Source organism: Castor canadensis, chromosome 3 (assembly GCF_047511655.1).
Source record: "Castor canadensis chromosome 3, mCasCan1.hap1v2, whole genome shotgun sequence".
In the NCBI taxonomy this organism is placed as follows: domain Eukaryota; kingdom Metazoa; phylum Chordata; class Mammalia; order Rodentia; family Castoridae; genus Castor; species Castor canadensis.
In genome coordinates this window covers 73470698-73481749 of record NC_133388.1, presented here as the reverse complement: position 1 = coordinate 73481749, position 11052 = coordinate 73470698, and the positions used below count along the sequence as shown (strand labels likewise).

The 11052-nt window shown below is 36.9% G+C and overlaps 1 protein-coding gene across 1 annotated transcript; it reads right to left on the bottom strand.

The window, feature by feature from the left end:
- Positions 1-1504: 1504 nt before the first annotated feature.
- Positions 1505-10202, bottom strand: Dtd2 (D-aminoacyl-tRNA deacylase 2). Its single transcript, XM_020169721.2, has 3 exons — positions 10023-10202; positions 6820-6889; positions 1505-3209 (listed from the first exon to the last, which is right to left on the bottom strand). Exons 1-3 carry the CDS (start codon positions 10131-10133, stop codon positions 2884-2886), a joined length of 507 nt encoding a protein of 168 aa, XP_020025310.1. The 5' UTR covers positions 10134-10202; the 3' UTR covers positions 1505-2883.
- Between the last annotated feature and the right edge of the window lie 850 nt (positions 10203-11052).

Sequence of the window (11052 nt, the reverse complement as noted above, 5' to 3'; positions counted from 1 at the left end):
CAGCCTATTGTGTCTTACATACGGTATTTTCTGTAATTGGACCAGGAAGTTTGTAAATTGGCAGATCAGAAGTTACCAAAATTAGGTGCAATCCTACTTGTACTTATTTAGTAAATAAACCAATCTATTGGCTATCCCTGTCTTCCTTCCTTCCTCCTTGCTTCCCTTCCTTCCTTCCTTCTTCCCTCCCTTCCTTTCTTTTTTTGCAGTACTAGGGTTTGAGCTCAGGGCTTTGCAGTTGCTAGGCAGGTACTCTACCACAGGGCCATACCTCCAGCTCTATTGGCCATTCTTTTTCAAGTGATCCACAGAGATGCTGAGCTTTTATGAAAATCAATTTCAAGCTTAACAAGTTTCACTATAAGAAAAGTCAGGAGACGGAAATTATTCCTCCCCATTGTGTGACCCTGAAAAAATTATTATCTTTCTTTCTAAGAAAGAAAATGCTATCCTTATTACCAATATGCTGTAAGATAAAATAAGATATACTGAAGTTTTTTTGAGCATTTGGGCCAGAAGAGCTACAGAAACCCAAGGTGAAATTATTTTTCGTATTCACTATTTCTCTTGCCTTTTCCCTCTGTTGTAGCCTCCCTGCAAATGAAGCAGTTTGCTATCACCTTCTGCTTATAATCCTTCATGTACTTGAAATTGCTTTTTTCCACAAGTATCCCAAGGTTTTTAAGAAGGAGAATTGCTTCAACTATAAAGTAGCAATCCAGGGCTGTGAGTCAGCATTTTATCCAAACATAAAATCAAAATGATTTAAAACAGGTAATATAATCTTTTTGAAAGACACATACATCTCCTTGGAAAAGCTTTGAGAAAATTGGGGTTTGCAAGTTTATGAATAGTTTATTACAGTATAAAAAGTGTATCACGAATCAATAAAGCAAAAGTTAAGGACAATGAGCTCATTACCAAGGCAGTTATTGATTTTCAACTTCTAAAATAGAATAGTACAGGAAAGGTATAGAGAAAATAGGATTTTTTTTGTGTGTGTGGGATAATAAAAACTTAAGGCTGGTAGAGTGGCTCAGTGGTACAGTATCTGCTTAGCAAGCATGAAGCCAAGTTCAAACTGCAGTACCACCAAAAACAAAAAAGTTTGTTACAAAAACAGAACTAAAGACATTATAAGACACAAAGAAAATTTCAGCAGCTACTTAAGACATTTTCTTTTCTTTTTCTTTTTTGGCATCAGTGGGGTTTGAACTCAGGGCCTCACACTTGCTAGGAAGGCACTCTTACCACTTGAGCCCACTCCACCAGCCCTTATTCACCTTTTTTTGGTAATTAGAAATATTGTTTAGTTTTCATCTTGCAAAACATCCTTTAAAATCAAGTAAGAAGAGTTTGCAAAAAGTAAACATTGCCTTTTACATATAACTCATTTATTCTTTCAATTTCTTATATATTTTTCCTCTCTTACTTTTGAAAAGTTTACCTTGTTAGCTGTCTATCTTAGTCAGCTCAGGGTGCCAAAACAAAATATCATAGACTGTGTGGTTTAAACAACAAATTTATTTTCTCTTAGCTCTAGAGGCTACAAGTTCAAGATTGAGGTGTCAGCATGGTCAGTTTCTAGTCATCTTCTTACTAAATCCTCAGCTTGTGGGAGGAGAGAACTAGCTCTCTGGGGTTTCTTCTTTTTAAAATCCTTTTAGAACTAATTCCAAAAGGAGAGCCCCAGCCTCGTGACTTCATCTTTAATTATCTCCCAAAGGCGCATGTCTAAATACAACACATTGGGGATTAGGCTTCAATATGTGAATTTGAGGGGAGGGTACAAACATGCAGTGAATAATATTCAATAACAGAAACACTGACAAATCACCAAGCCCATATATATCTGATTAAAAATAATGCACACAAGTCAATTAAAAAAACAAACCATTTCTCTTGAAAGCATCCCTTTTTTTTCCTTCTAATTCAACAGGGATTAGATATAAATTTCCTAAAAATTTATACATTAACCCTAATTTCATGTATATTTTTAAAAACAAAAGATGGAAGCTAAGACATATGTAGTTTTGGTAGGCAGGCCCTTTACCACTTGAGCTACACCTCCAGCCTATATGTGGTTTTGGTAAAAACTGACAGAAAGAACATTAATTTATCCTGTGGGTATTTTTCATAAAACCACCTTGAATGTCCTATACCTTTTTCTTATATCAACTGAAGATTTTTTAATTGACATGATAATTGTATATAATACTAAAGATTCTTAAAAGTAATCTAAATCATTTGAAGGTCCTTGGAAAGTAATGTAATGCACAATAACATTTCTATATTACATTTTCACAGATATCAGTAAAATGAATAGTAAACTACATATCATTTCATTCAAAGTAGGAAAAACTGGGCAGGGGATGTAGCATGTATGAGGCTCTGAGTTTGATCTCTAGCACCATTTTTAAAAAAAGGAAAATTGATATAGAAAAACAAAATTGGTAAAATTATAATTGATTTGTGCTGGATTTTAACCAATTTTAATATAATTATTTTTATTACATACTACATAAACTTCAGGGTATAAATGTTTTCATTGGTTGTACAAATTTCTTCATAATAAAATATCTTAAATGCATGGAATCTTTTAAACATGGTTAAGAAGATTTTCCTAATGACTACAAAGTAAACAGACAGTATGTTTCAAATTTTCGAACGGAAGGACGGTACAACAGAAGGTTTAACAGATCCAGAGGTCAGGTGACCAGGCAAGGTCATCTGATTAGGAGGTTGCAGTTATTTACGGGATCCAGGATTTTCTTGCCTAAAATGCTGTAGATGAGTGTATTCATGATAAAGGAGTAGAAAATCTAATGACAGTTGAGGTCATTAAATACCAGAGAACAGCCTCGGAAGCTAATTATTAATTTTTCAAAACTCAATTAGGTGTGTGTATGGTCCATTGGTATCTAGCTTTAATACCTGTCTGTTCCCGTAAGTGCCATGCTCCACTACGACCCCAGCTTCAGCACACTTACTGTTTGCAGCTAATTCTTTTTCACATAGAGACACAAATTGGGAATAAAGTTCTAACCCTTCTTCTTTTCCACAGTTAGAGTGATACTGCATGTTTCTTCCTTTTACTCTGCCCCCAAGGGTGGCTTGAGGGATGATAAGAATGTCGCCAGGTAGATCCAATATAGAGACATGCTTGCCATTTTCTGTCTCACTCAGTTTCACATTTAACAGTGTATTAACTGGGTGGGGAAAAAAGGCAAAACATTTTGAAGTGAAAAACAAACATGAAGAAAAACATCAATTTCTTAGTTAGCAAATCTCATGTTTAAAACCCAGTTTGTTAGCTCTTGCTCCAAATCCATTCTCTAGATTTTAAAAAACTGCTTCACTAAATAATCCAAGAGTGAAAATTAAGGCAAATTTTGTACAGAAAAGAGCATAATGTTTTAAATCTGACTTGACAATTAAGGCTACCTATGTACACTGAGAGGTCTAACAAATTAACTGCACACTGAAACCTCAAATATTGTTGTCTCGGGAATACATGAGATCTCTCCTGCTTGATTCTTTTATTTCACAAGCAAATCCCTCTGGAAAATACCATTATAAATCATTCTCACACCAAATTCTGCTGCAAAACAAAATATATTAAATAAAAACTTTAGTGTGTTTGTTATTTTAAACTAAGCCACCTAGAGTTTTAAGCTATGACAAAGTTTCCAGGTTCAATCCCATTACAAACCAGCTGATTTTGTGACTGCATAACCTTGAAAGGTCCTATTCACTAAAAGGTCCAACGCATTTTCCAAATAATAATTTCCGGGAGAAGTGTAAAGATGAAATTCATTGTTACAAATGAAAAAGTAAGCCAACAATACAGAGTTACAGGCACTATCTTCATATATAAGAAAACATGGTAATATTTTCATAGCATTTATGAGACTATTAATAGCTAACAAGTGTCAAAACCATAATAAATATCTATGTATAGCTAAAAACCTAAATTTAAAAAGCCTTTTTACCTCAACATTAACCATTTTCATAACAGTAAACAAAAAACTGTTTATGTTAAATAAACAAGACTTAGTGTCTCCCTACCTCTATAAAGGTATAAATGAATTCTGCTTGCAAAGTACAGTCCTAAGAGGAGACAGTAAAGAAACTTTATAAACCTCTCACTCCTGCCATTGAATCGGCCTTAAAAGGTTTGCTTGCTGGTTGGGTAGTCAATGGTTTCAATATTAAAGGATCCATAGTAAATATTACTAAGGATTTAGTTTGGCTACCCAAATCATGGAATTAACTTGGTAAAAAGCACCATCAATTTTTCACTTAACTAACATCTACATTTAAACAGTTCTGTAATTTTCTATATTTCAAATAAGGTTTTGCTACATAGCCAGCAATTTTTATCAACTGCTTCTATGGAAGCTGATTCTTCACAGCACTACATTTCAATGGAAATCACTATCTACCTATTCAGACTAAGCAGGCAATTCTGGATTAACAGGCAATGAGAGGTAATGAGAGGTAATATGTTTGATTACACTTTCACATACTTCCCTCTACTGGCTAGAACTGAGAACTCAAAATGCTGTTGGTATAGAAGTATCAGTATTTAGTAGAAATGAATACAATACAAATGCAAATATATGTAGAATTAAGATGAAACAATGAATTAATGGCATGTTGGAAACGCAAAGATTCTAAGATAGGTTATCAATCAAATATCTCCAATGATGTAGACAGGAAGTTAAGCTATGCTAGATCCCTGGATCTTAGTCCAATGATACTAAAGATGAATTGAAGAAGATTCTACACATCTCTGTTAGCTATGCTATTTCTGACTTTGTATCGACATAACTGCTTATGTTCCCAAGGGAGGTAAGACTTGATTAAAAAGATCTGAATCCATATAATAAGTAAGAGAAGGCCATCACATTGGCTTACTTTCCCTTCTGGAATAGAGGAAAGTAAAAACTAAGCTATCAGTAACGGATGCATTTATTTGCTTGTAGCTCAAAGCGGCAGAATGTGATTCTCAGAGTCATACAGTCCTCTGCATAGAAACATGACATATAAAGTTTTGTGTCAGACTATCCTCTAAAAGACTTAAGGTAGACATCCTCAGTGTCTTTAATTTACCACAATTTTATACATCTATTTAGAGTGAACTCATACTAATGGAAACACATTAGGATTTAATCACTGTAAAACAAAATACAGCTTGGCTTTAGTGAGTGTATCCTATTTTGATTTAGAGTTACTTAAGTCTATAACAACAGGCTTCTGAGAGAAATAACAAATTCTTTACCAAATTAACAAAATGCAGCTGCACAATGTGGGTAGTGGGTTCCAAGGCCAGGATGAGTTGGGCAGACTTCCAAGGCCAAGAAGAACTGACAAGACTTTCTTGGAATGCTCAATTTGATAAGGAGAGGGAGCAACAGGTGGTTGAGTTCAGCAACCTGACTCAATGTGCCAAACAATCGCAAATATAGTTTCAAGGCAGGATACCTGGACCTAAGTCAGTTAGTGCCCTCTATTATCTCCTAGACTTCAGCTCTTCTTTGGTTTAGATCTTTCACTAAGTCCCACCTGTCAGGGTGCCTTGCTATCCTTTCAATAAACTTTGTGCTTGCTTACTCTAACTCCTGGTCCAGCATCTTTAGTCATTGACAATACCAGGACATGAACTCAGGATCAAGAAATCCAGTATCATTAGGACCTCACAAATTATCTTCTACTATAATAAGAGTCCTTATTTCATTTTCTTCTTAAACCCTTCAAAGGTTCTTTTTTTGTGTGTGGGGGGAGGATGTTATGGGATTTGAACTCAGGGCTTCATATACTTCTTTGCTAATGAGGATATAAAGTGTCTCCAATCTTAGGTATAGCTCCATTATTTCAGTTTGTTTTTTTTTTCTGGACCAAATACGATTTGAGACAGCATGATTTGATTTGGTCTATCTGAACTTATCTGATTATCATAAGGAATGTATAGTGCTATGGATTTTCAAGGATACTAGAAAGCTGCAAATAAGTAAATCACTGTTCAGTGATCCCCAAACATTTACTTTGCTTTCTATGCCCCAGAAGAAGTGTGGCTATTATAACACTGAGTTTGGTTCAAGAACCAGGAGAATTCTCTTTGTACATATTTCCTACAAAGATGTACATAAATGGTTAATGTAAATTCTTTTAAAACAATGATGTAAGGCTGAGCCTTCTGGATTTGATGGGACTTCCTTGTACATACAATGTCATCTTGCTCCTCTGAGAGACTCTCTTATCTGGAGAATAAAGAACCTATATTGAGAAAAGCAACATCTTTTCTCCCCATGTGGCCATTCTGCTTCCAACAACTTTCTGCAATCTTGGCTGAACTATGTTGCATGTATACTCTTCTAAATCAATCTATAACCCACCTGAAATGCTGCAGATGTTTCAATAGAATTCTACCACACATACATACTTTAAATTTTGCAACAGAAAAATAGCTAAAGCCAATACGAGATAGAATTAGGTAGTTAATAACTTATATATCTGGACAATTTAAGATTATACTTCTTGGCTCAGTGGTAGAGTGCTTTCCTTACCATGCACAAGGTTCTGGGTCCCATCCCCAACACCTCAAAAAAAAGACAAAACAAGATGTGTTTCTTGTACCTTCTTGTTCATTTGTCTATTGCTATTCTTTTTCACTCTTTTTCCTTTTTTTTGTAAAATTTTGTTGGCACGACTGGGGTATGAACTCAGGACCTTCTACTTGCTAGGCAGGCACTATACCACTTGAGCCACTCTGCCTGCCCTCTTTCTCACTCTTAAGAGAAAACATCACACACATACCCATTTTCGGAAGAAGTTCTTTATCAGCTCCCTTGAAGAAGCACACATAAATCACTAGTCCTCTCTGAACCTATGAGAAATCATCAGAACAAACTCAGATTAGGAAGAAGTCTACACAGAGATACACAGCTGAATGAGTAAACATTCACAATAACATTTTACAAACATAGAGGTTAAAAGCAAAGGAAGAAAAATAAGATTCATTTTTGATTTCTAAATAAATGAGAAAAAACAATCTTTTTCAAGTTTCATCACAATTATTTCTTTAAAAAACTGAATTTAAACTGTATCTAAGAGCAGTGAAAATCATGTTATGCTTTCAAATGTTTACTCAAAATCAACAGAATTTTCAATCGTCTCCTCTCTACCAAGTAATGTTGACAGACTTAGAAACATTTAGTTTGTAAGGCCCATTTATTCAGTTACAAATGAATTCACATTATACCAGGCAGGACTGATAAATAAGCAACAGTATGGTTGTATCTTTTGACATCATCACTCTTAATGCCTTTCTTACATGGAGTAAAACAAAGGGTCTGATTCTATTTCTATTAACTCCAGGAAACTGTTCAATTATTTTTGGTTATTGTTGTTAATGCTTTAAATAAACACAATGATTGGACCTTGAAAATTACATTTATGATAATAAGTTCTACATGACAAGACTGGTTGTTGTCGGGAATGTAAACTTATTTATTCCACATAATGACTTGGATATTTCTTTACTGTCTCTTATAAGACAGATTATAGGAAAAGAGACATTTGATAAATGACTGATTGTGCTTCTGAGTCAATCATTCAACTTGTGATTCTGTATTTTCAGCCTCATTGACTCCAGGAAGCCTCACTGACTCCAGGAGATACTACAAACACTGAAGGAGTTAGTGACTGTAAAGTGCTTAAAACAGGGCTGGGTTCATGGTAAGTGCTACATATACAAAACAATTTAAAGGCAGAAGCACATTTTAACTTCTAAAGCACTTCACATGTTTTACATATAATAGGGACTCAATTTATTTGTTAATTACATTAACATTCATCTGTATCTTCCAGGTTCTGTGTTATCTAAATGGTTTTCTGTGTAAAGATAGCTCTGCACTCACACTTGATTTATCTGGAAAAAGGAGTTCTTCTTAAAAACTGTATCATTTTTAGCACTGGCCCAAATCTTCAGCATATTCACAGTGGGACACTTCCAATGTCAGAATTATTTAGTACATTACTCCCTCAGTATTATTTTCTTTTTGTTTATCACAATAATAGACCTTAAGTTAGGAGCTACAGATTCCTCTCAAGTCAAAATTACTTTTCTTGTAGTTTCTTTGGTATAAAACATTTCAAATACACAGAAAAGTACAGATAATTCTCACACAAAGAAAAACATTAGTCTGTGATGGCAAAGTTCTAAATGAAGGAAACTAAGAACAAGCAAAGCAACTTTCAACAATTAAAATGCTGTTAAAAAAAGAACTGTGATAACAGAACAGAGCAGAGGATGGTGAGAAAGAGGTATTTATACTCTTCTCACCATGTTATTACTTGTCAACTCTTTAATCTAGTTATGTGTGGGAGGGAGGGAAAAGCCTTTAAAACTAGCTTTTAAAGTTTATAAACTGATAGTTTGCTGGGCTGCAATAAGTACCTGTGATTTTGCAAAAGAAAATATGGCATGAAAAACAAAAAAGATAAAGAAGCATGGAAGGACTCTGAATGATTACATCTGGAATTTATAGTGTCAGAAGGCCACAATCAAAGTAGGCTATTCTTTAAAAATAACACATACAAAGGAACAAAATTTCAAATGTAGAAGACAAATCAAGATATCAATAAAAGGTCAACAAAAATAAACAATTTGAGAAAAGGGGAGAGGTGGGAATACAGAAATTTTTGATACGTATAAATTATTTTCAAGTTCATACAGTGTTACAGATTCTGATCTAGGAAAAATCGCTCACATGTCATTCTTCATGGGTAATGGTTAAAATAACGACGAGGATTGTATTAAGGAATAATTGATCTGGGACCCCATTTAGCAGAGATGAGTGAATGAGATTCTTCTACTTTAAAGATTCTGAGTACCTCCAAAGGTTTTAACTATGAACTTTTTTTCTTACTGCAAAAATACATCGAGGACTTGGCTTAACATTTTATTTGCTTTTGCACTCAACAGGCTGCCTTAAAAAGGTAAGCATGACCTGGGCACTAGTGGCTCATGCCTGTAATCCCAGCTATTCAGGAGGCAGTGATCAGTTGGATGATGGTTCGAACACAGCCTGGGCAAATGGTTCTCAAGACCCTATCTCGAAAAAACCCTTCACAAAAAAAGGGCTGGTGGAGTGCCTCAGGTGTAGATTCTGAGTTTCAAGCCCAGTATCGCCAAAAAAAAAAAAAAAAAAAAAAGCGCTAACTATGCAAGTACAAGGAACTCATATTGAGGTAAAGGTTTTAAGTTATTTGGAATACATGCGCTCGATAACAATGTAAAATGATTACATTACATGGGAGGCCCAATGCATGCCTGGAATTCAGCACCTGAGAAGCAGAGGCATGAGTTTGAGGCCAGCCTGGCTACATAGATCTTGTCTCAAAAACAAAACAAAAATGCAAAATTATTACAAAAGTAGTAGTCTTTGTATCTTAGTTGTTAAATTTTAAGAAATGTTTCTTGGGCTGGATACTGTAGCTCAGTGGTAGAATGCTTGTCCAGCATCCATGAGGCCTTGGCTTTATCTGGTACAGCAGGAAAAAAAAAAAAAAAAGTCTTGAAATAAAATTGTTTCTTGGGAAATCCCATTTCTATGCCAAGACCAAGACAGACTCAATATAAGCTGGGGCACAAGTGAAAGCAGATCTTGAACTCTGGCAACAAAGCTACTTGAACTTGACCCAGTCCAGCCCGGGCCAGGAGCAGCAGGTCGTGTTCAACACAGAGGCCTAAAGTGCACGGGCTCGGGCGCGCAGACGGTGAGAGGGGTTCACAGACGGACAGAGGGGTTCACAGACGGACAGAGGGGTCCCCCGGCGGGGACGCACGTTCTTCCTCCGGGGCACGCCTGGGGCGGGGAACAGCGGTGCAAGAGAAGCACAGCCAAGGAGAACCGGCCGGAGCACCAAGGGGTCGGCCTGCTCGTTGGAAAGAAACGAGGGGCCGAGTCATCGAGACGGCTCGGAAAGGATAGGGAGAGCTGCCCAGAAGACGTTACCTCCACCCACTGAGCCGCGGCGTCCCCCTCGGCTGGGCGAACTTGCAGTTGAGCATGCAGGCACTGCTGCAGGAGCGCCCGAGCCTGAGGATTGCGGCAGCCATCAGCCATCGCTGCAGCCGCCTCCGCGGAAGACAGGTTCGCGCCCCGCGCTAAGCAAGCTCTGCCCCCGCGAGCGTGGGCCGGATGAGGGGGCGTGGCCAGGAGCCGGCCCCGCCCCGAACGCCCGTGGCCCCGCCCCTAGGAGGATCGGGCCGCTCCCTGGCTCTGGAGAGTCCCGGATGTCCGGTCTTCAGAGGCTGAAATGCAGTTCTCAGTCCCTCGGTCGAACCTGCTCATGTCTGCAGAAGCCCTCTTTGTATTCTTTTAAACGATTGCGAATGCTCATTGGATCTCTTTCCTGTATGCCTTTTCTCTCTCTCTCTCTTCCTTCCTTTCTTTTCCTCCCTTCCTCCCTCCCTTCTTTCCTTCCTTCCTTTCGTCTCCTTCTTTCTCTTTTTTGCTCATGCTAGGCAGGTGCTCTACCACCTGAGCTACATCCTCAGCCCTCCTGTATATCTTTTAAAGAAATATTTTTTGCCTCAGAAAGCTTAGGTTTCCAGATGTTGAAAAAATTTAAGTCTGCTTGATTTAAATCCATATTATGCTCCTTATGAAGATAAATAACTAGGATTAATTGAATCTCAAACAGAGATGGAACTAAAAATTATAAATCTTTCAAAAAATTTCTTGTCCAATCAATAAAACAGCGTTGCCTCCTCTATCAGGTATGCTACAAATCATTCTGATTTCGCAGATGCGGAAAGGTATTGATATGTGTGTCAATCCAATGATAGACATTGGATTGGAAAGGTATTGACATGTGTATCATCCAGTGAATATACATTTGGAGATCAATTCTTTAGAAAATATCCTAGATGAGCATATTTGTAGGTAAGAAAGTGTGAATGTTAAGAAGGTATTTAACCTGCTAATAGTGCAAACCTAACACAACATATTATGATGCACACAATGATATTAAATTGTGGGA